Here is a 26,969-nt window from a genome sequence, read left to right on the forward strand (position 1 = left end):
TTGGCAACACACAGGCTATTGTTATGCAAAACCAACCATAGGAGTCAGCTATACAACACAGAAAGATCTGGGACCAGGCTATGACAGTGCTAAAAAAAAACATGAATGTAAAATATTACGCACAAAGTTGGGCACTAGTTTCTAGTGGTCACACTGTGTTTTGGCATTGATGGTAGTGGTAAAAAGCATGGCAACATCTGATGGTGATACTTACGACACTCGGGCTGCATACACTGCTCCACCTGTTCCAGCTCCTCAGTACACTCCCCCAAGTCTGGAGACTTGAGCATGCGCTGGCGTGTATGCACTCCCTTCCCGCATGTCACACTGCAGTCGCTCCAGTCGGACCACGGAGACAGCATACACGGAATAGAGTCTGCAGGGATAGATAGACCAAGCATGGGACTGTCAGTCTGCACATAATAATGTCCCCTGCTCTTCAGATCAACTGCTGTTCGGTAGTTTCAACATACAACATTCGTTTACGCTACCTTCAACTGCTGTTTTTCATACGTGGGACTTAAAATGATCTTAGTGGGTGAATATACAGAGTGTACAAAACATTAAGCACACCTTCCTAATATTGAGTCTCCCTTCCCCCTTTTGCCCTCAGAACAGCCTCAATTCTTCAGGTAATGGACTCTACAAGCGTTCCACAGGGATGCTGGCCCATTTGGACGCCAATGCCAATATCCTTTGGGTGGTGGACCATTCTTAATACACAGAGGGAAACCTTTGAGCGTGAAAAACCCAGCAGCGTTGCAGTTCTTGACACAAACTGGTGCGTCTGGCAGCTACTACCATAGCCCGCTTAAAGGCACTTAAATATTTTGTCTTGCCCATTCACCCTCTGAATGGCACACATACACAATCTCTCTATTGTCTCAAGGCTTAAAAATATTTTTTTAACCGGTCTCCACCTCTTCATCTACACTGATTGAAGTGGTTTTAACAAGTGACGTCAATAAGGGATCATACTGTAGCTTTCACCTGGATTCACCTGGTCAGTGTATGACATGGAAAGAGCAGGTGTCCTTAACGTTTTGTACACTGAGTGTATTCTCATGCATTCTCTCCACTGAGATATTCTGTCAATTTTAGTGTGTACCTGGCCTGTTGGATCTAGATACATAAAAACTACAGATGCCCCTTGGCAGATGGCTGAACAAGGCTGCCTGTCACAGTGCTTTAAGATGTAGTGTCTCTGGCCTGCAGCCCGGGACCTGGGGGATGAGGCAGGTGTTGAGTGGGTGTGGAGGGGCGTTACTCACGGCACTCGGGCATCATGCATTTCTCCACCTCTGCCACCTCCACTTTGCACATGGAACCATCCGAGGGGGGCATCTTCACCATGCGCTCACGCCGCTTCATGCCCAGCCCACAGGTGGTGCTGCAGGGATCCCACTCACCCCACTCCGTCACCACACAGCTACTGGGGGCTAATGGAAGGGACAGGGACAGATAAACGCTCATACAATGAGATGGTTCTTTGTTATGGCAGCTTGCGATTACTGTTATTAACATTACTTGAGAAACTTGGTTTCATTAACACACTGACTGAATAAGCCTGTTGGCATATAGCAGCTGGTCAAAGGAAGTATACCTCAAAAGAACAGAAATGCCCGCACACTGAATATGCTCACTATTACCACCTTTATTGACAATGTTTCGATTCACACGGATCTTTATCAGGTCAAACGGAGTGAGTGCTCACATCCCAAAAATATTGACACATTTCACCTCACATGACCATTATGCACATGGCTATACAAAGGGCACTAACCATTCATCACAGAGGTGCATATGGTGATAAAGGATCAGGTTCATACAAATAGGGCCGAGTTAAAACCTAGGCAACAGTAAAAAAGATCATGTTGGAAACTGTTAGAATGCCGGCCCACATGATTATGCGCAGGTATATCTTACGCATAGTTTGAAGATTTTCAACATAGGATTTGTGGTTGTTTTCATGTCCTGTTCTAGATTACTTTGACTATACATCATCACGCCATCATATTATAGACTAAACATCATATCGTAGTCTTTAAAGCTACAATCCTACGTTGAAACAAAAACAAATGAACACCCCGCCTCTGTTTTGGTAAAAGGCTGAGGGTGGGCCTGGAGAAATGTAACCACTCTCAAGTTGATAGACAGACACAGTATATATGGACTGACCATCCATTATATAAAAATTATAGCTTTAAGCATGTTTTTAGGCTATTCAGTGTTTGTTTACAGTTACGTTGTTTACAAACATTGGAGTAAAACTAGCTTCTATTTTGGGTTCTGATGGGGTATGACAGTTGAGCTAAACTCATGAGACAAATAAGCAGGATTGGGGAGTAATGGATTACATGTAATCCATTACATGTAAGGGATTACAAAAACGAATACTGTAATCTCTTACAACTAAAATATTGTAATCAGATTACAGATACTTTGAAAAACTAGATGATTACTTTGAGGATTACTTTTAAATTCAGAAAGGATGTTTGCAGAAAAAAATACTTTGACACTTCTGTTTTCTCAATGACATTCAAATCAGCATTGAAAAAAGGTGCAAGTTCAAGTTTGTTCCACCTGAGCGAGTCAGACCACAAGTCAGAGACCACTATGTTGACACACCAAATGTGTTTGATGGATTGCGGGAGAAGAGCAGGAATAGGCTTTTGTAGGCTACAGTCCAATCTATGTCTTCCAATGGTGCGACTGCTGTCGACATCCAAAGAGTATCCAACTTGAATAAACGCTTGGAGGTAAGGATGACAGCAGTGGTGTAGTCTACGGCGATACGGATATAACTTATTATTGATATATACCAGTGGCGGTCAGTGTCGTTTATGATGAGGGAGGAAATTCTTTTTTCATGAGCATGGCCTTATTTCTATTACAGCATGTTGGATGTTTGTCATTCATATTCCATTCACCCAGCTCAATGTAACATCGATAGGTTTAGGCTACTACATGATACTCAAATTTTCCCTTAACCCATCATGAGGTTGCTACAAATTAGCCTATGAATGAAAGTTTACAATGTAGGAGCACACAGGTCGAGAGAGAAATTTGAGATGACAGACAGTGACACTTTCAATACCGCCTTGCACACTCTTGCCTGCATCTAGTTTATCTAGGGTATAATCAGTAGTCCAACAGTTACAAAAGAGAGTTTCTATTGGACAAATTCAGGTATTTTTATCCCTGCTTTGTTTGCTTTCGCTTAAGAAAAGTTTTAACAGAATCGGCGGAATGAATACACCCTTGATCATAGCAGCCACGCTGTATTCATTCTAGAATCTATGCACTCTCACCTTTTCCCTTTGTTTGTGGACTTCAATGAACAACACATCAGCTGTATGTGACCAGGACAAAAAACCTTTCCAAGCCAAACCATGTCATAATCACTGCACACAGCCTACATCGTTGTTCCCATATTAGCTAAATTAACATCCTAGTCAACATAGCTAATAGAACTAATGCGTTAGTAAACCAGCTAAAATCAGTAATGTTACAGTGTATAGTCAGTAAGCAGTTACACCGGCGGGCCCCTTTTGGCAATTATTTAATAAAACCAAAAGCTTACCTTGACTTGGAAGAGTTTCAGTGTTGTGTTGGATAGTCATAGCCAGCTAGCTAACATAGCATCCCTCTGTTTGAGCCAGGCATTTGAGTAACTAAAATAGCCAGCTACATTTGCTAGCTAAAGAAATGACACTCTTTCTTTTGCTTCTCTGTCATTTATGAAGAAATTAATTTGTTGAAAACTATTCAACTATTGTCTTTCTCCTTCGAGTCAACTACTCACCACATTCACCACATTTTATGCACTGCAGTGCTAGCTAGCTGTAGCTTATGCTTTCATTCTCTGATCCTTTGATTGGATGGGCAACAGTTCATTCTGCAAGAGCTCTGAGGTTGGAGGACGTCCTCTAGAAGTTGTCATAATTACTGTGTAAGTCTATGGAAGGGGGTGAGAACCAAGAGCCTCCTAGGTTTTGTATTGAAGTCAGTGCACCAAGAGGAGGACGGAAGCTACCTGTCCTCCAGCTACACCATGGTGCTATCTCTACAGAGTGCTTTTGAGGCTACTGTAGACCTTCATTGCAAATCAGTGTGTTTTAATTAATTATTTGGTGACATGAATATATTTAGTCTAGTTTTTCAATGTTTTACCATTTTTAAAAAAAGAAATTCACTGAGGAGGATGGTCCTACCCTTCTTCCTCTGAGGAGCCTCCACTGATATCTACATAGCGCATTGATGTGAATCACACTGCTGCTCTCTCATTTAGCTACAACTGATTGCCCACCTCAACAACAGCCCCTTCACATTACACTCCATGCAGTTTGGCTTCAGAGCGAAACACTCCACAGAAACTGCCAACTGCTTTCTTCAGGAAAATGTGAAGTCCAAGATGGACAAAGGGGGCATTGTTGGGGCTGTGTTTCTGGACCAAAGGAAGGCTTTTGATACTGTTAACCATGAGATTCTCATCACAAAATTGTCCAAGTTCAACTTTTCCCCCCGATGCCTTGAGATGGATGAAATCATACCTTGAAGGCAGAACTCAGTGTGTCAGAGTGAGCAATGAGCTGTCGCCCACTCTTACCTATGATGTTGGCGTGCCCCAAGGGTCAATACTGGGGCCCCTCCTGTTCAGCATGTACATTAATGATCTGCCTTCTGTCTGTACTGGGTCTGAAGTTCAAATGTATGCAGATGATACAGTGATATATGTGCATGCAAAGAGCAAACAACAAGCTGCACAAGAACTCACTACTGTAATGGTCCAGGTTACAAAGTGGCTCAGTGACTCGTGTTTGCATCTCAATGTGAAAAAAACTGTTTGCATGTTCTTCACAAAGAGGGCAACAGATGCTACTGAGCCAGATGTCTATGTGTCAGGGGAGAAGCTCCAGGTGGTATCTGATTTTAAGTACCTTGGCATCATACTTGATTCCAACCTCTCTTTTAAAAAGCATGTGAAAAAGGTAATTCAGATAACCAAATTCAACCTAGCTAATTTCCGATTTATACAAAATTGTTTGACTACAGAGGTAGCAAAACTGTACTTCAAATCTATGATACTCCCCCACTTAACATACTGCTTGACTAGTTGGGCCCAAGCTTGCTGTACAACATTAAAACCTATTCAATCTGTCTATAGACAGGCTCTCAAAGTGAGTGATAGGAAGCCCAATAGCCATCATCACTGTTATTTTCTCAGAAAGCATGAGCTCCTGAGTTGGGAAAATCTTGTGCAATACAACGACGCATGTCTTGTATTCAAGATCCTAAATGGCCTGGCTCCCCATCCACTCAGTATTTTTGTTAAACAGAAAACCCAAACATATGGCAGCAGATCCACAAGGTCTGCCATGAGAGGTGACTGTATAGTTCCCTTAAGGAAAAGCACCTTTAGTAAATCCGCTTTCTCTGTGAGAGCTTCCCATGTCTGGAATACACTGCCATCAGACACACATAACTGCACCACATATCACACTTTCACAAAATGCATGAAGACATGGCTAAAGGTCAATCAGATTTGTGAACATAATCCCTAGCTGTGTATTACCGCTTTCCATGTTGTCTGTTGTCTGTAGCTTGTGAGGTGTGGAAACACTTTGTTGCTTTTATGGAGTTTGTCTTGCTGCTTTTTGTTCTATGTTGCTCTGTCTGTATGCTATGTCTTGTTTCTCCTATGTTGCTCTGTATGCTATGTCTTGCTTGTTCTATGTTGCTCGGTGTGTATGCTATGTCTTGCTTGTCCTATGTTGCTCTGTCTGTATGCTATGTCTTGTTTCTCTGTATGCTATGTCTTGCTTGTTCTATGTTGCTCTGTGTGTATGCTATGTCTTGCTTGTCCTATGTTGCTCTGTCTGTATGCTACGTCTTGTTTCTCCTATGTTGCTCTGTATGCTATGTCTTGCTTGTTCTATGTTGCTCTGTGTGTGCTCACTGCTCAATGATTGTCTATATTGTAATTGTTTTTAATAACCTGCCCAGGGACTGCGGTTGAAAATTAGCCGGCTGGCTAAAACCGGCACTTTTACTGAAACGTTGATTAATGTGCACTGTCCCTGTAAAAATAAAAGAAACTCAATAAAAAAAATTTAAACCAGTGGACAGCCGGTGAAAAATGCGCTCTTGCAACAGCTGCATAGTGTGGATCCCAGCATATGGAATAAAAGTGGGGCTTTATTGCTCAATCTAATTCATGCTGATAAAACAAAAAAATCCATAAACCTAATGGACACATGCTCAAACTCGCACACTTTTGATAGACTTAAAAGGGGCAATCTGTAGTTGCTACATACATTTTTATTTATAAATTATATATATTAATGTAAAGATATAATTTATTCCTATTATTGTATGTAGTAGAAAGCGGTGGGTTACAAGAAGTCTACATAACCAACAAATAAAGTAAAATGAACATCCATATATGGCCAGCTATGTAAACTTTAACATAGATTTATCCTGCAATAGATGTGGTTCAATTGGTAACATACATGTGTCTTCTTCTAATGCCTCTTAAGAGGGAAGTAATCTAAAAGTAACTGAATGTAATCAGATTACGATACTGAGTTTGGGTAATCCAAAAGTTATGTTACTGATTACAATTTTGGACAGGTAACTAGCAAACGGATTACATTTAGAAAGTAACCTACCCAATCCTGGAAATAAGTTATATTCTTACAGAATCAATGTGTATACAGTATATCATGAATTATAAGTACAAAAATGGGAAAGGGGGATACCTGGTCAGTTGTACAACTGAATGCATTCAACTGAAATGTGTCTTCCACATTTAACCCAACCTCTCTGAATCAGAGAGGTGCAAGGGGCTGCCTTAATCGACATCCACGTATTCGGCGCCCCGGGGGCGGTGGGTTAACTGCCTTGCTCAGGGGAAGAACGACAGATTTTTACCTTGTCAGCTCGGGGATTCGATCCAGCAACCTTTCGGTTACTGGCCCAACACTCTAACCACTAAATGATGTAACAACTAAGGATTCTAGCTTTAACACAGAAGACCTGAACCCACAATATGATCCTAATGTCACAAAGACTCAGAGCAACTAGTACCCCCATGTTTCAGTGAGACTCACAGCAGTCATCGTTGACCACACACTTCTCCGTCTCCTCAGTGTTCAGAGAGCAGATGGATCCATCTTCCGGGAACTGTTTGATGTAGCGCTCCCGAGACCTCATCCCCATCCCACAGGACACACTGCACGGAGACCAGTTGATCCACTCTGACATCATACAGGTAGACGCTTCTGGGAATGACGAGGCAAAGACAAAGCCTGGTTAAACCACACTGGAGGCTGTGGTCACCATTGTGTAATGGTGAGTGCAGGGTTCAGTCTGGTTTAACCAGGCTAGAGAAAACGAGCAGGGTAATTAACATGCCATACATGCAACAGCTCTGTCCATTCATTTCATTAATACTAGCTGACACCTCTGAATTACACCTGCACCTTCTTGTGGTAACAAGTAACACACCCTAAAATAATTGATTTAGTCCTACCTAATCTTACTCTGCTCTCTCCAATTATCTGGGAACAGAGCATGTAAATAGATTTTTTTTCCATAGAGGATGGATATACTTTGGGGAACTTTCCATAGATTTCTCTTTCGTCTGGTCCATCTGCCTGCCTGCGGATTGGAAGCAGCTGTGAGTGTAGCTTAATAAAGCAGAACTAAGTGGATCATTAATAAGAGCTGTAAATAAATGTGGCCCTGATGAGGCCCCCAGGGGCCACGTCCAGCTTCAGGAATATCAATCAACCACGGACGTTAACGGAGCGATACAAGAAAGGAAAGGAGTGACGTGCAGGAAGAAAAGCATACGCTGCCGGTCCTATTAATCGATAGTGTGTGTTGGAGGGAAACAATAGCCTTGAACAATTCAAACACACTTATCAAGCCCTGACAAAGCTGAGATTTGGGGCACGAGTAGAGATAAAGGGAGGAATGACAAACACCTCTGCATGACTGATCATGTGCCTTTTGGCATAGTGGACTAAACTGACAACTTTGATGAGAATTGGACAAAGGACCAGTTAGTTCCTGAGAAACAAAGTTGATGTCAATCTGACTGAATAGAACAGCTTTCAGATCTGTCTTGTGTACTGGAAGAAGAAGCTTTTGTGGAATATCATATTCTTGTCTTTGGATCTTTACCTGGTTGTGGGACTTGATGAAACTCCAAAGTCCCATCTTTACATGTTGTATTTGAATGCAAACAACAAAACGGTATTAATTGTGCATCATACGTAGCATGTAAACCGGGAAAGGGAAAACAATGGCAACAATGTATTTTCTCGTGCTTGGCTAGTAAATTGGAGGAGCGTGACACCATTTCAACCCTAATCCCTGTTCTCATACATGGATATGCTGACTGTCTTTAGTCAATATGACATGTACACGATTACACAGGGGTCACCAGCTCAGCCTGCAGAGCAGCAGACAAACCTTTAGCCAACAACCTCTTCTTTATGACCTGCTTTCTTTTAAACAATAACATATAATTCACTGTCTTTTCCCAATTTTTGGAAGCTATTTTACAGCCATTGGAGATGGAACAACATGTTCTGAGAAAGACAAAACTGTTGGATTTCAATTCTCACAAATTCAGACGTTTCACGTTTCACCCAATTTATCAGGCAGGCAAACAACTGTATTCATGTCTAAGCTGAGGCGACTTTGTCAGCTGACTCATACCAGTGATTGAACGGTGCTATTGAAGTGCATGCATTAGCGCTAAATGAGAAACAGGCCTATGACACTGTCCTTAGTCCTCACCCTCCTCGCTGCAGCCAGGCCCCATGCAGGGCTTGAAGTCCTGGGTGTGAGGGCAGGGAACACCGAGGTCCAGCTGGGCCTTCAGCATCCTCTGTCTCATCCTCCGGCCCTTGTCACAGCTGGCTGAGCTGCAGGCTGACCACGGAGACCAGTTGGAGTAGATGCACGTCTCTGGAGTGTCATCTGGAGGAAGAAATACTCTATCAGACAATGCATTGACAAGTCATCTTGGTCAGCTTGGGTGACAATAACTGCATTGGTTAAATGTCACTATCTTGACATATTCTAATGAGATCATGTAAATGGGGGTATTCAAACTCTATTTTCTTGCTTATAACCCTATATTTTCACTGCTTTAGAATGTGCTGGTGCTGTATAGGTATGGACTAATGTGCCTAACTGCCTAAAAAAGTCAATGCAAGTTCATACAGTTCAGGTCTTGCTCTAACCACAGTGTATAGTTACTGTACAGTACGTGTATTGTAATGTACTAGAGACCTTCCTGTTAAGGAAACAGACAGTGTTGCCCTCAACAGAAAGAGGTTAGAGAGAACCCGGTTCAAAGGTAGAATTGGACATTAATTGCAGAGTGTGGCTAGAAACAAAAACTCCACAGGTTAATTTCTCCTGCTTGCTGTGTTGATGGTGTTCAGCAGACAGACATCTGGAAGTTTAAACATGGATTCAGGCAAAGCAAGTCCAGCAGCTAGAGTGTGTGGCTTTTAAATTGAACATCCCAAATTGGTTGAGATAAAGTGCTTCCACACCTTCCTCCTTCTCCTCCTGGCCAATATCTGCCACGATATCGTCCACAGTGTCCGGGACAATATTGCACTGCTCTCCCTGTGGACAAGAAACATGATTCAACATCACAAACACTGATAAGATTCTCAATTTACCATTTAATATCACATTCTCATCGGAGACAAGGGTAAACACCCGAATATGTGTAATTTATTTTCTTGGCAATCTTCTGTAAAATGGAGGTTCGGTCAATATGACATCTGGTTGTCGGTTTAAAAGATAGACTTTTTTTTTGAATTCTTTGCTTCAATTGTCAGGAGACAAACACATTGTCATTTTTCTATGTGTTTTCCAAAGACTTGCTATGATCACTATGGCAATATACGCTGAGTGTACAAAACATTAGGAACACCTTCTTAATACTGAGTTGCACCTCCTTTTGCTCTGAGAACAGCCTCAAGTCGTTGGGGCACGGGCTGTACAAGGTGTCGAAAGCGTTTCACAGGGATGCTGGCCCGTATTGACTCCAATGCTTCCCACAGTTGTGTCAAGTTGCCTGGATGTCCTTTGGGTGGTGGACCATTCTTGATACACACGGGAAACTGTTGAGCGTGAAACAGCGTTGCAGTTCTTGACACACTCAAACCGGTGCTCCTGGCACCTACGACCATACGCCGTTCAAAGGCACTTAAATCTTTTGTCTTGCCCATTCACCCTTTGAATGGCACACATACACAAATCATGTCTCAATTGTCTAGAGGCTTAAAAATCCTTCTTTAACCGGTCTCCTCCCCTTCAACTACACTGATTGAAGTGGATTTAACAAGTTACATCAATAAGGGATCATAGCTTCCACCTCGATTCACCTGGTCAGTCTACAGCCCATTCAAAGAGCTATGTATCCAAGGCAACATTACATGTATAGTGACTGTGAGGAGAGTTATATTGCATGGACATTCACATCTCTTCAGAGAGAGGGAGCAGACACAGACAAAGATAGCGGAATGAATGAGCCAGGTGCTGAAGGTACCTTTCTGGCTATCCTTTCCACCACCACCCGGGCCAAGGCTGTGATAGGGCCTCCCTCAGTGTCGTAGAAGGGACTCTGGGGGTGGTCCAGGCTGGTCAGGGGCCGGATCCTCTCCTGGGGTATCGTAGGCTTGTTGGGAGACTGGAATGGTACGAGACAGGGTGGCATATGAGTGACACAATATGGACATTGGGCTAGGAGTAAGTGTAAGACAGGGTAATATAGGTCCACGGAAGTGGAGTTAGTACAACAGTGCTAACAGTAATTCTAATAGGAGTTAGTATAGGTGCAGAGTTGGTATTAAAGGCCCAGTGCAGTCAAAAATATGATTTCCTGTGTTAAAACTGTGTAAATATGTGTGTATATACAGTGGGGAGAAAAAGTATTTGATACACTGCCGATTTTGCAAATTTTCCTACTTACAAAGCATGTAGAGGTCTGTAATTTTTTATCATAGGTACACTTCAACTGTAAGAGACGGAATCTAAAACAAAAATCACATTGTATGATTTTTAAGTAATTAATTTGCATTTTATTGCATGACATAAGTATTTGATACATCAGAAAAGCAGAACTTAATATTTGGTACAGAAACCTTTGTTTGCAATTACAGAGATCATACGTTTCCTGTAGTTCTTGACCAGGTTTGCACACACTGCAGCAGGGATTTTGGCCCACTCCTCCATACAGACCTTCTCCAGATCCTTCAGGTTTCGGGGCTGTCGCTGGGCAATACGGACTTTCAGCTCCCTCCAAAGATTTTCTATTGGGTTCAGGTCTGGAGACTGGCTAGGCCACTCCAGGACCTTGAGATGCGTCTTACGGAGCCACTGCTTAGTTGCCCTGGCTGTGTGTTTTGGGTCGTTGTCATGCTGGAAGACCCATCTTCAATGCTCTTACTGAGGGAAGGAGGTTGTTGGCCAAGATCTCGCGATACATGGCCCCATCCATCCTCCCCTCAATACAGTGCAGTCGTCCTGTCCCCTTTGCAGAAAAGCATCCCCAAAGAATGATGTTTCCACCTCCATGCTTGACGGTTGGGATGGTGTTCTTGGGGTTGTACTCATCCTTCTTCTTCCTCCAAACACAGCGAGTGGAGTTTAGACCAAAAAGCTCTATTTTTGTCTCATCAGACCACATGACCTTCTCCCATTCCTCCTCTGGATCATCCAGATGGTCATTGGCAAACTTCAGACGGGCCTGGACATGCGCTGGCTTGAGCAGGGGGACATTGCATGCGCTGCAGGATTTTAATCCATGACGGCGTAGTGTGTTACTAATGGTTTTCTTTGAGACTGTGGTCCCAGCTCTCTTCAGGTCATTGACCAGATCCTGCCGTGTAGTTCTGGGCTGATCCCTCACCTTCCTCATGATCATTGATGTCCCACGAGGTGAGATCTTGCATGGAGCCCCAGACCGAGGGTGATTGACCGTCATCTTGAACTTCTTCCATTTTCTAATAATTGCGCCAACAGTTGTTGCCTTCTCACCAAGCTGCTTGCCTATTGTCCTGTAGCCCATCCCAGCCTTGTGCAGGTCTACAATTTTATCCCTACTGTCCTTACACAGCTCTCTGGTCTTGGCCATTGTGGAGAGGTTGGAGTCTGTTTGAGTGTGTGGACAGGTGTCTTTTATACAGGTAACGAGTTCAAACAGGTGCAGTTAATACAGTTAATGAGTGGAGAACAGGAGAGCTTCTTAAATAAAAAATAACAGGTCTGTGAGAGCCGGAATTATTACTGGTTAGTAGGTGATCAAATACTTATGTCATGCAATAAAATGCAAATTAATTACTTAAAAATCATACAATGTGATTTTCTGGATTTTTGTTTTAGATTCCATCTCTCACAGTTGAAGTGTACCTATGATAAACATTACAGACCTCTACATGCTTTGTAAGTAGGAAAACCTGCAAAATATATATATATATCCATCCACACTAATAATACTGTACAATTGTGAAAACTGATCATGCCCTTTTAGTGCAAGAGTGGGTTGAAAAGACTTGAAAATAGTTCTGCCTGTTTTGGTTTGATGGAGTTTTGGTCTTCCATGGTGACATCACCTAGCAGTAAATTAGTTAAGAACAATAAGAAAGAGTTTCAAACCTCTCTGCCAATAACAGCACATTTTCAGTTTTCCACTCCCCACTTGGACCTCTCCCAGACAGTCAAACTCTTGCTTGAGAAATGGCCTTTTCCTAAGAAGCTATTTTTGTTTATTTTTTACCATTTTAAGGTACTTCATTGTTACCCAGAAATGATTTGATATTGAGATTTAAAAAAATGGCTTTATTGGACTTTTAAGTGTAACACAGGGCAGTATGTGCACAGGGCTGGCAGTAACTGTAACACGGGGTATAGTGTCTTAAAACGCCTGAAATATCTCTTTTGTATACAAGTTGAGCACACCTAAGATGTAAATGCGGAATCAATAGTAAACTTTGCAATAAAAGCACAACATTTGGTACAGAGGTACAGTATGTACCCTGAAAATAAATAGATATGGATCCACCACAGATTTGGCCTCTGGGGGGCGTGGCAGCCCCGATTAACTCAAAAATATCTCAAAAATGTAAATACATATTTAGGTTCCAGTCAATGTCTCTACACCAAGCCGAGAGTCTCATCTTTTAGATGAAATTTGAACTAGAGCAAAAAGTCTGATGTCACCGGCACCCATATCGCCTAAATCGGCCTTATCTGTGGCCATTTTAGGTCATACCGGTGTGTCAGATTAGCTCAATCGTCAAATTATTAGCCTCTCAGTATCACAGAAACACAACACTTTGAATAACAGACAAATATTCATAACAAGTGGCTATGGATGAGATGTATCAAAATATATTTTCAAAACACTTAAAAAACTGTGTATTTTGAATAATGGGGAATTTAAAGAATTTACTACAAAAGGTTAATAAAATCAAAAAGGGTTACTGTTTGACAGAAAGTGTATTTTTTCATCACATCCCAAAATGACCCCTGTTGTTGCTTTTAGGGGTTGAAATACTGTATGTTGTTGCTTTTAGGGGTTGAAATACTGTATGTTGTTGCTTTTAGGGGTTGAAATACTGTATGTTGTTGCTTTTAGGGGTTGAAATACTGTATGTTGGTGCTTTTAGGGGTTGAAATACTGTATGTTGGTGCTTTTAGGGGTTGAAATACTGTATGTTGGTGCTTTTAGGGGTTGAAATACTGTATGTTGGTGCTTTTAGGGGTTGAAATACTGTATGTTGGTGCTTTTAGGGTGAAGATGAATGCGCTCTGGATAAGAGTGTCTGCTAAATGACTAAAATGTAATGTAATATGTAGTATGGGCACAGGGAAGGGAGCTAGTGAAACAGTATGGGCACAGGGCTGAGAGCGAGCACCTCGTCATGTTCAGCTGCCATCTGTTAGGGGCTTCTGTGTTTGATCTTAATATGCATAATTGATCAGCTGTGTAATATTCCTTTTATGAGTGATTTATGACATTGTTTCCTGCTTGGTGCTTTGTGAATCACCTTTCATGCTGCCGTTCCATAACAGTAACTTCAGTTGAAGAGAAAAAAACAAAAGCAATTGAGTCCCTTTCTACTTTAACTCCAGGGAATCTAGTTTTAGTTCATTTTTGGCTGATATATTAATTGGTGCTGCAGCCAACATGTGGAGCCAAAAACGAAATAACTAAATCACATCTGGGGTATATGAATGCATGATTCATCCGCTTTCTTTGCATAGAAAGTATAAAGGCTATTTACAGAGTGTGTATGATTATGCTGTGTGTGTGGGTATGCATTGGATATACTGTATCTTCAGTGTCTTTTCTGGCCTATAGATGGCAGTGTCTTTCCTTTTCTTTTCCCAGTATCTTTTCAAGCCAGCAGAAAATTAACTATAAATTCCAGCGCAGGATTTGTTGGGTACATATTTACAGGGTAGCGACACAAGACTAGTCAGTGAGGCAGCCTCTTGGGTAAATATGTCCGCCTCAATAAAACGACAACACAGTGGATGTGCTGTTTTATGTTTGCAGTGTGTTTTTCGCTGAATCTGTTTATGCGTTTTTCAGCCGAGGTTGGATGATTTGTATATTCATAAGTTATAAACAAAAAATAAAAAAGCAACGCTCCTGCACTATTAATGAAAGTAGATCAACAGCTTTCGTTCCAGATTTATGGCAAAATACAGACGCCTGGTTATGTAAATTAGAATGGCAGAAATATTTTTACTAGATAACTGAAACCAGAGCCATTTACTACATATTGACCCCCATGTCTGGGGCCCCAGGGCCTCACCTCGTAGGTGACCCCGTTGTCGGTGCCTGCGTCCCAAGGGATGAGGTCTTGGTCCAGCCTCTGGACCCAGCCACACTCCTTGGTGCAGAGGTCCTCTGCAGACAGCCCCACGTTCCAGTCAGGGCTGGGCCCCAGCATGCTCAGAAAGGACATGAGGTGACGCGTACGGTCCACTGAGAACTCAGCCGAGGGAGCTGCCCGCCTGAATAGACAAACAGATACAGACACGCATCGTATGCTCCTCAATGTGCAGATTGATCTGATTGATCAACACACAATGACATAATGTTAAAGACTGGTGAAGCCAGCTTGGTTTTCATTTTAATGCATCACATACCACACCAATTATCTGCTTTAAGTGTTTAAATGAGCTATATACTGTCCAAACAAAAACGTATAACACATTCCGTTCATAACAGCTCAACATATTAATAAATAATGACTTGTTTCTATTTAGAACTTAGAGAGAATAATGTTGTATCACTAGAACACATAAATAAGTGTGAATGAAATAGATGTTACGGTGGAAATGTTTAGGCTGGTGAATGTGCGTGGAGGCAAATAGACAGGTTCTATCCCAAATGGCCCCCTATTCCCTATATAGTGGACTACTTTTAACCAGAGCCCTATAGGCCCTGGTGAAAAGTAGTGCACTATATAGGGAACTGGGTGCTTTTTGGGACTCTATTTATGTGTTAATTTCCACAACACAAATACTAAGAGGAGAATAACAGCCAGTAACATCTGAATAGTTACTGACATGTGAAGAGATACTTATATAATATTCCTCCTTGTCATGTTAATTAGGTGATAAACAACAAAACTCTGTACATTTCTGTAATATAACACGACGTGGGAGTGTAGTACTGCTCAGTTAGATACAACTGATCTAATTCAAGCAGTTCCTGTGAGATGATTAAACAAGTATGGAGACTACAACCTACACTTCGCTGTGCCTTATTTAGAGAACTTATTCCACAAGCACATCAATCTCTTTAAACAATCTCCTTCCCTTTGAGACATCTATGTTGTTCTGATCCCCCCTTTACATAAAACACATGTATATGACTTCTCCAAACAGCCTCTTCTAAAGAGAGAAAATTGCCCGGATTAATTGGTTGGCTAATGTTAAAATAGGTAAATGTAACGTCTTAAAATATTGGAACTGGAGGCAGTCAATAACACTAATCACAGAAACACCCAGAGGAAACACATCTCTCATCAAAACAGGAGTCTTCCTTTTGCAAACAAAATACCTCATGAAAAATGTACACAATCATTAATGAATTTAAAGAAAACACCCGCAGGCCAGGCAGGTAGCTATTGAATTAATGCTGGGTGATTATCTCCTCAGCCTGTTTTCTGATGAAGTTAAAAAAATTATGAGAAATTCTGTTTTCATCTAAATTCTCAATTAATGATTATCAAATGATAATCTCTACAAGTAATTTCACCGTTTTTTAGACAGACAATTAACATTTTCAAACCTGTGAAAAGTGAGGGTACTCTTGTACATCACAGTGTACTCACACATTCAGGGGCTGCCATGCTGGCCACTGCGCCTTGGTTTTTATCACAGTCAGAACTTCATCACCCTGTGGATGACAAACACAGAGAGAGAAAGATACATTAGTTCGGTCAAATTAGAGAAAACTGCATGGAGAACACAGAAAGACACCCAACAGGGTTAATTCCTCTCTTTCGTATGAAATCTAAAACACTTTCCAAAGTTGAGAGCTGTGAAAGTGGGCATCTTGGGACCAGATGTGTCTGTTATTTTATAATGGCTGTTTTTTCCACAAGAGGATCCCACTTGTGAATCACACACAGTAGCTCAGCTAAGCTGGCCGGTCTGGGGGAGCAGGGTGTTAACATAGCAGCATTGTCACCTGCTGCTGAAAAATTAAAAGGTCCAGTAGCAAACAGACCCTTTTGATGTATAACTAAGCAGGGGTTGTTGCTGCTCTGTGAGACAGTGTGGTGTCTGAAATCAAACAAAGGAAAAACAGGGTGGTAGAGATCTGTGGTGTTGCCTACTATTATGCTTTCACACACACACTCCTTCTCTTTGTGGATTTCTATAGAAAACAAGTCATTTTGAGAAAAGAGATATTGACATGGCTACAGGGTCTCCTTGTAGCTTTTTTGTTGTTGAGACTATCAACAGTAGCCAGCATATTGCTTTAACGTTCACTATTGAAGGTTTACTTTTGTAAATCACTTTCCCGAAAAGAAATAAGCTCAACGAGCAGATTGATGGGAACACCACAGGCTATCGTTTGTCACACACCCTACACAGATTTGTAAGCTTCAATCTTGTTCTAAAAAGTAAATGAGCCAATCCAGTTCAACAGTGATTGAACCGAACGGTAGCCGAGCGAGGGCTTCGGAGCTAGCAGACGTGTGGCATGGCAGCGGCTGGCGGATCGATACTGAGTTTCCTGAAGTCCCACACAGAGATGGAATTCATGTCGGAGGACCGGGCGAGGAAGATGACTGATGGCGAGAAGAAGTGAGACAGAAAAAAGGGTGCGAGGTGCAAACCCAAACCGGCTGTGAAATACAAGCACAAATATCATACCCCTAAGACATACTAACCTCTCACCATTACCATAACAGGGAAGGTTATTTTTAGCATTTTTCGGGGGGTATGATATTTGTGAGTTTGTGACTTTCTTACTCATCATTACTCACGATTCATTCAAGGTTATCTGTAATCATGGGAGCATCCACATTAATGTAGACGTTTTAGAAACATATTCTATTAATATTTAGGATAAAAGTGACTCCAAAATGACACAATACATTATTTACCATTAATTTCTATTGGGCACAAAGTAATCTGAAACACAACCAAAACAAGCAGCAAATGCATCCAACAAGTTTGTAGAGTTATAAGCTTGATGTAATCATTATTTGCTAAGAATAAGGGACCAAATACTAAACTTTTCACTACTTTAAAGTAAATTTGTCCCAATACTTTTGGTCCCCTAAAATGGGGGGACCATGAACAAAAAGTGCTGTAATTTCTAAACGGTCCAGGCGATATCAATGAAAATACTCTCAAATAAAGCTGACAGTCTGCACTTTAACCTCATCATCATCGTATAATTTCAAATCCAAATTGCTGTTATACAGAGCCAAAACAACAAAAAAGGAGTCCGTGTCCCAATACTTTGAGCTGACTGTATTTGGCAGCCATTAAATAAATATTTGTTTTCAGATTATCCTTCCGGCCTCCCACTGGCTTTTCCCCCCCGTAATAACACTCTCTCTCCTTCAACATATATACATTACCACTTCAATTACATACAAGACTGTAGGGAAGACTGAATCACAACCAGGTCTATTTATCAAATCTGTTTGGATTTAACTACGGTCGATTTCATGAACAACGTTTCCGTTGAGAATTGGCTGGGCCACTCAAGGACATTCAGAGACATGTCCCGAAGCCACTCCTGCGTTGTCTTGACTGTGTGCTTAGGGTCGTTGTCCTGTTGGACTGAGGTCCAGTCTGATGTCCTGAGTGCTCTGGAGCAGGTTTTCATCAAGGATCTCTCTGTATTTTGCTCTGTTCAACTTTGCCTTGATCCTGACTAGTTTCCCAGTCCCTGCCTCTGAAAAACATCCCCGCACCATGATGCTGCCACCACCATGCTTCACCATAGGGACGGTGCCAGGTTTCCTCCAGACGTGACGCTTGGCATTCAGGGCAAAGAGTTCAATCTTGGTTTCATGAGACCAGAGAATCTGGTTTCTCACGGTCTGAGAGTCTTTAGGTGCCTTTTGGCAAACTCCAAGCAGGCTGTTATGTGCCTTTTACTGAGGAGTGGCTTCCGTCTGTCCACTCTACCATAAAGGCCTGATTGGTGGAGTGCTGCAGAGATGGTTGTCCTTCTGGAACGTTCTCTATTCTCCACAGAGAAACTCTGGAGCTTTGTCAGAGTGACCATCGGGTTCTTGGTCACCTCCCTGACCAAGGCCTTTCTCCCCCGATTGCTTACTTTGGCCAGGCAGCCAGCTCTAGGAAGAGTCTTCGTGGTTCCAAACCTCTTCCATTTAAGAATGATGGAGACCACTGTGTTTTTGCGGACCTTCAATGCTGCAGAAATGTTTCGGTACCCTTCCCCAGATCTGTGGCTCGACACAATCCTGTCTCAGAGCTCTACGGACAATTCCTTTGATCTCATGGCTTGGTTTTCTGCTCTGACATGCACTGTCAACTGTGGGGCCTTTATATAGACAGGTATGTGCCTTTACAAATCATGTCCAAACAATTGAATTTACCACGGGTGGACTCCAATCAAGTTAGGAACATCTCAAGGATGATCAATGGAAACAGGATGCACCGGAGCTCAATTTTGAGTCTCATGGCAGAGAGTCTAAATACTTACACTACCAGTCAAAAGTTTCAGAACACCTACTCATTCAAGAGTTTTTCTTTATTTTTACTATTTTCTACTTTGTAGAATAATAGTGAAGACATCAAAACTATGAAATAACACATATGGAATCATGTAGTAACCAACAAATCAAAATATATTTTATATTTGAGACTCTTAAAATAGCCACCCTTTGCCTTGATGACAGCTTTGCACACTCTTGGCATTCTCTCAACCAGCTTCACCTGGAATGCTTTTCCAACAGTCTTGAAGGAGTTCTCACATATGCTGAGCACTTGTTGGCTGCTTTTCCTTCACTCTGCGGTCCGACTCATGTCAAACCATCACAATTTGGTTGAGGTCGGGGGATTGTGGAGGCCAGGTCATCTGATGCAGCACTCACTCTCCTTCTTGGTAAAATAGTCCTTACACAGCCTTTACTTTTTACTCATTATTGCTGAATGTGAGCTCAATGACACACAGCGTGTCGCCATTTTTATAGAAAGCTAAACAGTAGCTAGTTTTTTTTAACATACTTTTTTTTGTAGTAAGTAGCCTACCTAAAGTTTCTCTGATAAATAGCACTCTGACAAAGAATATATCTTAGCCTTTGTCTTCACTTTTATCTTTGCTCTTACCTCCCCAGAATCAAGGCACTCATATCTTTTACCTTAAAAAGTTTGTATTTTAATTATTTGTCATGTTGACCCTAGGCTGACCTCATGTGATGCCCTGTCCAGCCTCTTGAATCCCCTAAATGGCCCCGTCTGTTTGTCTATATCCAGCTACAGAGAAGTCTGGGCCGTAATTGATTTGATTTCAGTGAGGTACCAGTCAGGCCAGTCACTCCTGCAAGCGGAGAGGAACTGAGAGGCAGGGCAATAAGCCCCCATAACCACACTGCTCTCCCCCATCACATCATGCTCAGAGGCAGACAGGCAGAGCAGCTCCCCTGACTCAGCCGTCTTGCCAGCGTGTGGCACTCCGAGGACCCAACGTACCCAGTATACTTCTGCCTCCGCCATTGCCGCTCCCATCTGATGCCCGAGCACAATCAAAACCTAGTGACTTTGCCAAGGGATCTGTTGCATGGCAGCGGAAGAAATATTGTCAAATCGTAATAATGTTAAATGAGCTGGGAGCCTCTGGGAGAGTGTGTAATAAAGAATAAACGCTGTCATATTGGAGTTTAAAAGCAATTCTGGGTGACTGTCTGGAGAATGAGACTGGGCTCTGGGAGGTGATGGTGTGGTCTTCTGTTGTGCTGCAACCGTGCAGTTCGGAGGGTGTATTATGCACTCATTACAGGAAACAATTACCCACATAACCTTGTGGCGGACCTTTTTAATCTCTTAGTTCAAACAGTGTGGAATGAAGTACACTATATACTGTGCATGGTGCAGACAACAAAGCACATTATTAGATATCAATGTATGTATACAGTAGGCCTACTATTTTAAATAAAGCAAATTAACTCCTGTTATATAATGTACTGTACAGTGCCCTCAAAGTATTCACACACCTTTACTTTTTCTACATTTTGTTGTGTTACAGACAACATTTAAAATTATTAAATTGAGGTTTTGTGTCACTGGCATACATACACACAAAACCCCATAATGTCAAAGTGGAATAATGTTTTTTGGAATTTTAACAAATTAATACTTTTTTAAAGTTGAAATGTCTTGAATCAATAAATATTCAACCCCTTTGTTATAACAAGCCTAAATAAGTTCAGGAGTAAAAATGTGACCGTGTCAGGAAGCTAGGCATATGTCCCACGTCATTACTTTACAGGGGACGCATTTGAATGCAGTTATACAATTTTTTTATCAAAATTTGTTTTTTGGGCAAAATGCCTTCTGGAACATGTGAACTTTCATGTGCCCTAATAACACACTTGTATGCCATCTGTAAATACGAATAAAATGTTAAATTAGGAGCCTACCTGGTTTAGCCACGGAAAAAGGCAGGAACTTTCCCAATAGCCATGATTGTCTGAATGAATGGATGGGATGGAAATGCCGAGAGACGAGTTCGGATTGGTCTGCCATGTAGAATTGTCACGATCGTCTTGCTGTGAGAGATTGGACCAAGGCGCAGCGTGTGCAAAATACATCTTCTTTATTATAAGAAGAGAGAAAACAAACAAGAAACGAACAACTATACACGAACTAACAAAATAACAAAACTGACGACCGTGAAGCTATAAATACAGATAGTGCTGACACAAACACTACACATAGACAATCTCCCACAATCACCTAAAGCCTATGGCTGCCTTAAATATGGCTCCCAATCAGAGACAATTAATGACATCTGTCTCTGATTGAGAACCAAAACAGGCAACCATAGACTTTCCTAGAACTCTCTCCTGAACACAACCCCATACACTATTCAACACCCCCTAAACAATACACACACCCTAAACGAGACAAAACACACAAACTTCCCATGTCACACCCTGACCTAACTAAAATAATAAAGAAAACAAAGAATACTAAGGCCAGGGCGTGACATAACCCCCCCCTCAAGGTGCGAACTCCGGACGCACCAGCATAAAGTCTAGGGGAGGGTCTGGGCGGGCGTCTGTCCAAGGTGGCGGCTCTGGCGCTGGTCGTGGTCCCCACCCCACCATAGTCACTACCCGCTTTCGTATCCTCCTCCAAATGGCCACCCTCCAAATTAACCCCACTGGATTAAGGGGCAGCACCGGACTAAGTGGCAGCACCGGACTAAGGGGCAGCACCGGACTAAGGGGCAGCACCGGACTAAGGGGCAGCACCGGACTAAGGGGCAGCACCAGGATAAGGGGCAGCACCAGGATAAGGGGCAGCACCAGGATAAGGGGCAGCACCAGGATAAGGGGCAGCACCAGGATAAGGGGCAGCTCCGGACTGAGGGACAACACCGGACTGGCTGGCTGACCCTGGCTGGCTGGCGGATCCTGGCTGGCTGGCTCTGGCGGATCCTGGCTGGCTGGCTCTGGCGGATCCTGGCTGGCTGGCTCTGGCGGATCCTGGCTGGATGACGGCTCTGGCGGATCCTGGCTGGATGACGGCTCTGGCTGGTCATGGCTGGATGACGGCTCTGGCTGGTCATGGCTGGATGACGGCTCTGGCTGGTCATGGCTGGATGACGGCTCTGGCTGGTCATGGCTGGATGACGGCTCTGGCTGGTCATGGCTGGATGACGGCTCTGGCTGGTCATGGCTGGATGACGGCTCTGGCTGGTCATGGCTGGATGACGGCTCTGGCTGGTCATGGCTGGATGACGGCTCTGGCTGGTCATGGCTGGATGACGGCTCTGGCTGGTCATGGCTGGATGACGGCTCTGGCTGGTCATGGCTGGATGACGGCTCTGGCTGGTCATGGCTGGATGACGGCTCTGGCTGGTCATGGCTGGATGACGGCTCTGGCTGGTCATGGCTGGATGACGGCTCTAGCTGGTCATGGCTCGCTGACGGCTCTGGCTGGTCATGGCTCGCTGACGGCTCTGGCTGGTCATGGCTCGCTGACGGCTCTGGCTGGTCATGGCTCGCTGATGGCTCTGGCTGATCCGGTCTGGCGGAAGGCTCTGGCTGATCCGGTCTGGCGGAAGGCTCTGGCTGATCCGGTCTGGCGGAAGGCTCTGGCTGATCCTGTCTGGCGGAAGGCTGGCTGATCCTGTCTGGCGGACGGCTCTAGCGGCTCCTGTCTGGCGGGCGGCTTTGCAGGCTCATGGCAGACGGGCGGCTTTGCAGGCTCATGGCAGACGGGCGGCTTTGAAGGCTCAATACAGACGGGCAGCTCATGCGGCACTTGGCAGACGGACAGTTCAGACGGCGTAGGGCAGACGGGCAGTTCAGGCGCCGTTGGGCAGACGTGCAGTTCAGGCGCCGTTGGGCAGACGGGCAGTTCAGGCGCCGTTGGGCAGACGGGCAGTTCAGGCCGGCTGAGACGCACTGTAGGCCTGGTGCGTGGTGCCGGAACTGGAGGTACCGGGCTAAGGACATGCACCTTCAGGCTAGTGCGGGGAACAACAACAGGGCACACTGGACTCTCAAGGCGTACTATAGGCCTGGTGCGTGGTACCGGCACTGGTGGTACCGGGCTGAGGGCACGCACATCAGGGCGAGTACGGGGAGAAGGAACAGTGCGTACAGGGCTCTGGAGACGCACAGGAGGCTTAGTGCGTGGTGCCGGAACTGGTGGTACTGGACTGGAGACACGCACCATAGGGAGAGTGCGTGGAGGAGGAACAGGGCTCTGGAGACGCACTGGAAGCCTGGTGCGTGGTGTAGGCACTGGTGGTACTGGCCTGGAGTGGGGAGGTGGCGCCGGAAATACCGGACCGTGCAGGCGTACTGGCTCCCTTGAGCATTGAGCCTGCCCAACCTTACCTGGTTGAATGCTCCCCGTCGCCCGACCAGTGCGGGGAGGTGGAATAACCCGCACCGGGCTATGTAGGCGAACCGGGGACACCATGCGTAAGGCTGGTGCCATGTAAACCGGCCCGAGGAGACGCACTGGTGGCCAGATATGTAGGGCCGGCTTCATGACATCCGGCTCAATACTCAATCTAGCCCTGCCAGTGCGGGGAGGTGGAATAACCCGCACCGGGCTATGCACACGTACAGGAGACACCGTGCGCTCTACTGCGTAACACGGTGTCTGCCCGTACTCCCGCTCTCCACGGTTAGCCTGGGAAGTGGGCGCAGGTCTCCTACCTGCCCTCGGCCCACTACCTCTTAGCCGCCCCCCAATAAATTTTTGGGGTTTACTCACAGGCTTCCTTGCTAGTCGCGTACCCTCATATCTTCGGTTCCTCTCTCCGGTTGCCTCTGCTCTCCTAATCGCCTCCAGCTGTTCCCATGGAAGGCGATCTCTTCCAGCTCGGATCTCCTCCCATGTGTAGCAACCCTTGCCGTCCAATACATCCTCCCATGTCCACGAGTCCTGGTTACTTTGCCGCTGTTGTTGGTTCCGCTCACGCTGCTTGATCCATGTGTGGTGGGAGATTCTGTCACGATCGTCTTGCTGTGAGAGATTGGACCAAGGCGCAGCGTGTGCAAAATACATCTTCTTTATTATAAGAAGAGAGAAAACAAACAAGAAACGAACAACTATACACGAACTAACAAAATAACAAAACTGACGACCGTGAAGCTATAAATACAGATAGTGCTGACACAAACACTACACATAGACAATCTCCCACAATCACCTAAAGCCTATGGCTGCCTTAAATATGGCTCCCAATCAGAGACAATTAATGACATCTGTCTCTGATTGAGAACCAAACCAGGCAACCATAGACTTTCCTAGAACTCTCTCCTGAACACAACCCCATACACTATTCAACACCCCCTAAACAATACACACACCCTAAACTAGACAAAACACACAAACTTCCCATGTCACACCCTGACCTAACTAAAATAATAAAGAAAACAAAGAATACTAAGGCCAGGGCGTGACAGAATGCTTCTGTTTATAACATGAGCTGCTCAGTATGTGTAGATAATCCTTGCTACCGTGGAGTTCTTTAAGATATGGAGAACTGCAAAAATGTTGCTACTGCTCTCAACATTGCTGCCCAGAATTTAACAGGCGCTATCGATGAAGATCAGCGGGGAAAAGTTGTGATGAACTACTTTCTGGAGGACGATCGTCCCATGCTGACTCTCTCTGACTCTGAAAATGAATCAGACGATGAGGAAATCCCTGTTTTAGTTCAAAACTTTTTAATTGAACCAGACAGTGATGGGAAAGAAACGGCAATCAACAGTATTGTTGTCACGGAAGATGTTGACCGAGTTTTGAAATCAGTGCAATGCCCGGTGGAAGCAGAGTATGCTTGCAAATGCGGAAGGAGTCGAAAAGACACCACAGAAAGCTGTTGTTTAAAACACCTGTGTCCGGACTACATCTTCAAACTAAAGGCAAACATGGCATCCGTGACAGAGAGAGGAGAAGCGTTCATCCATGTACACAGGTAAGAGTCTAGCTACATTTTCAGATATGATGTTTCTAATTTTGTCCGAAAGTAATTTCATTGCAAGTTAAAGCGTACTGTTAGCTAGCTAGATAACATTAGCTGGCTCGCTTGCTAGCTAATGTTACGTGTATGATCTGTGTAGTAATATTATTCGTATCTCAGAAATCTATTTGCATTGCTAGTTATAGTAATGTTAGCTAGCTAGAAGTTGGAAAATTGCTGCGGGGACTTGTTTCCATTCAGCCACGAGCATTAGTGAGGTCGGGCACTGATGTTGGGCGATTAGGCATGCCTCGCAGTCGGCAATCCAATTCATCCCAACGGTGTTCAATGGGGTTGAGGTCAGGGCGCTGTGCAAGCCAATCGCATTAAGATTTCCCTTTACTGGAACTAAGGGGCCTAGCCCGAAGCATGAAAAAGAGCCCCAGGCCATTCTTTTTCATCCACACTTTACAGTTGGTTCTATGCATTGAGACAGGTATCTCCTGGCATCCGCCAAACCCAGATTTGTCTGTCGGACCCCATAGAACGTATTTCCACTTCTCCAGAGTCTAATAGCAGAAAGCTTTACACCACTCCAGCCGACGCTTGGCATTGCACATGGTGATCTTAGACTTATGTGTGGCTGCTTGGCCATGGAAACACATTTCATGAAGCACCCGACTAACAGTTCTTGTGTTGACATTGCTTTCAGAAGAAGTTTGGAATTCGGTACTGAGTGTTGCAACCGAGGACAGACGATTTTTACACACTACTCACTTCAGCACTCGACGGTCCCGTTCTGTGAGCTTGTGTGGCCTACACCACTTCGTGGCTGAGCCGTTGTGGCTCCCAGACGTTTCCACTTCACAATAACAGCAATTACAGTGGACCGGGGCAGCTCAATCGACTAATTTTAAGGGGTGTCCACATACTCTTATAGATATAGTGTAGTTGGTTAGCCTTAGCTACCTGAGGATTCATGCATGGTGGCTAGCTATGAGAATCAATTTGTATTTGCTAGTAGTATGGGTTGGGATTATAGTTCATTGTTTAGCTACCAAGCTACATGTCTAAACAAAAGACTCCACTATGCAAGTAACCATTTCACTGTACCGTTTACACCTTCTGTATCCTGTGCATGTTTACTACACTACCATACTCATTTTGTTTAGCACATGGCCTCACATGTGAATCCTTAAAGAGATGGGTGGGGTTAAGGCTTAAGAGGGTGTGAACGATGATGAATGGTTGTAGACAAAGAAGAGCTCTCCAGTAGGTGTACCAAAAACATTCAAGGGCCATTTTCTCAAAAGTGGGGTAACAAGTTTAACTTTCAAAGCAGAATTACTTTCCCATTGTTCCTCAACTGTATAATACAATTTTCTAGCACTAAGTCTCTACTTTTATCCAATGTAAAAAACACAATTTTTTTATTTTGGTACATAAGACCGAATCGAGGTGGCCACACATGTGAGACAATGCTCTAAACAACCAAATATTTCAAGACTAAAGGCTGGTTTATACTATGTCTATCTACATGTCTGTAGACAGTTGTCACTGTGACATCATGAACATTCTATTGTCGTCCGACATCAAACTTGTCGTCGTCATTATGAAAAAGTATAAACAAAAACGACAAGCTGCATGATATCAGCAGCCTGGTGGTCAAAAATAGCATAACTGGTGTAATTTGACACCAACAAACCCAACCGTTTAAAAATGAATTAAGGATATGTCAATCTAGCAAACCAGGCAACTACAATAA

General features: G+C 43.7%; 1 protein-coding gene across 1 annotated transcript in view; it reads right to left on the minus strand.

Annotated features, from left to right (window-relative positions):
* The window catches only part of LOC120054130 (spondin-1-like), a 138,466-nt gene that overhangs the window by 6,925 nt on the left and 104,572 nt on the right, over positions 1 to 26,969 (minus strand). The window contains exons 7-14 of the mRNA XM_039001543.1: positions 16,392 to 16,456; positions 14,862 to 15,063; positions 10,586 to 10,726; positions 9,579 to 9,654; positions 8,812 to 8,994; positions 7,113 to 7,283; positions 1,272 to 1,439; positions 215 to 376 (exon numbers count right to left, since the gene is read on the minus strand). Of these exons, the coding sequence (XP_038857471.1) occupies positions 215 to 376; positions 1,272 to 1,439; positions 7,113 to 7,283; positions 8,812 to 8,994; positions 9,579 to 9,654; positions 10,586 to 10,726; positions 14,862 to 15,063; positions 16,392 to 16,456 (1,168 nt within the window). The remainder of the gene's footprint in view (positions 1 to 214; positions 377 to 1,271; positions 1,440 to 7,112; positions 7,284 to 8,811; positions 8,995 to 9,578; positions 9,655 to 10,585; positions 10,727 to 14,861; positions 15,064 to 16,391; positions 16,457 to 26,969) is intronic.

Source organism: Salvelinus namaycush, chromosome 9, assembly GCF_016432855.1.
Source record: "Salvelinus namaycush isolate Seneca chromosome 9, SaNama_1.0, whole genome shotgun sequence".
Taxonomy (NCBI): Eukaryota; Metazoa; Chordata; class Actinopteri; order Salmoniformes; family Salmonidae; genus Salvelinus; species Salvelinus namaycush.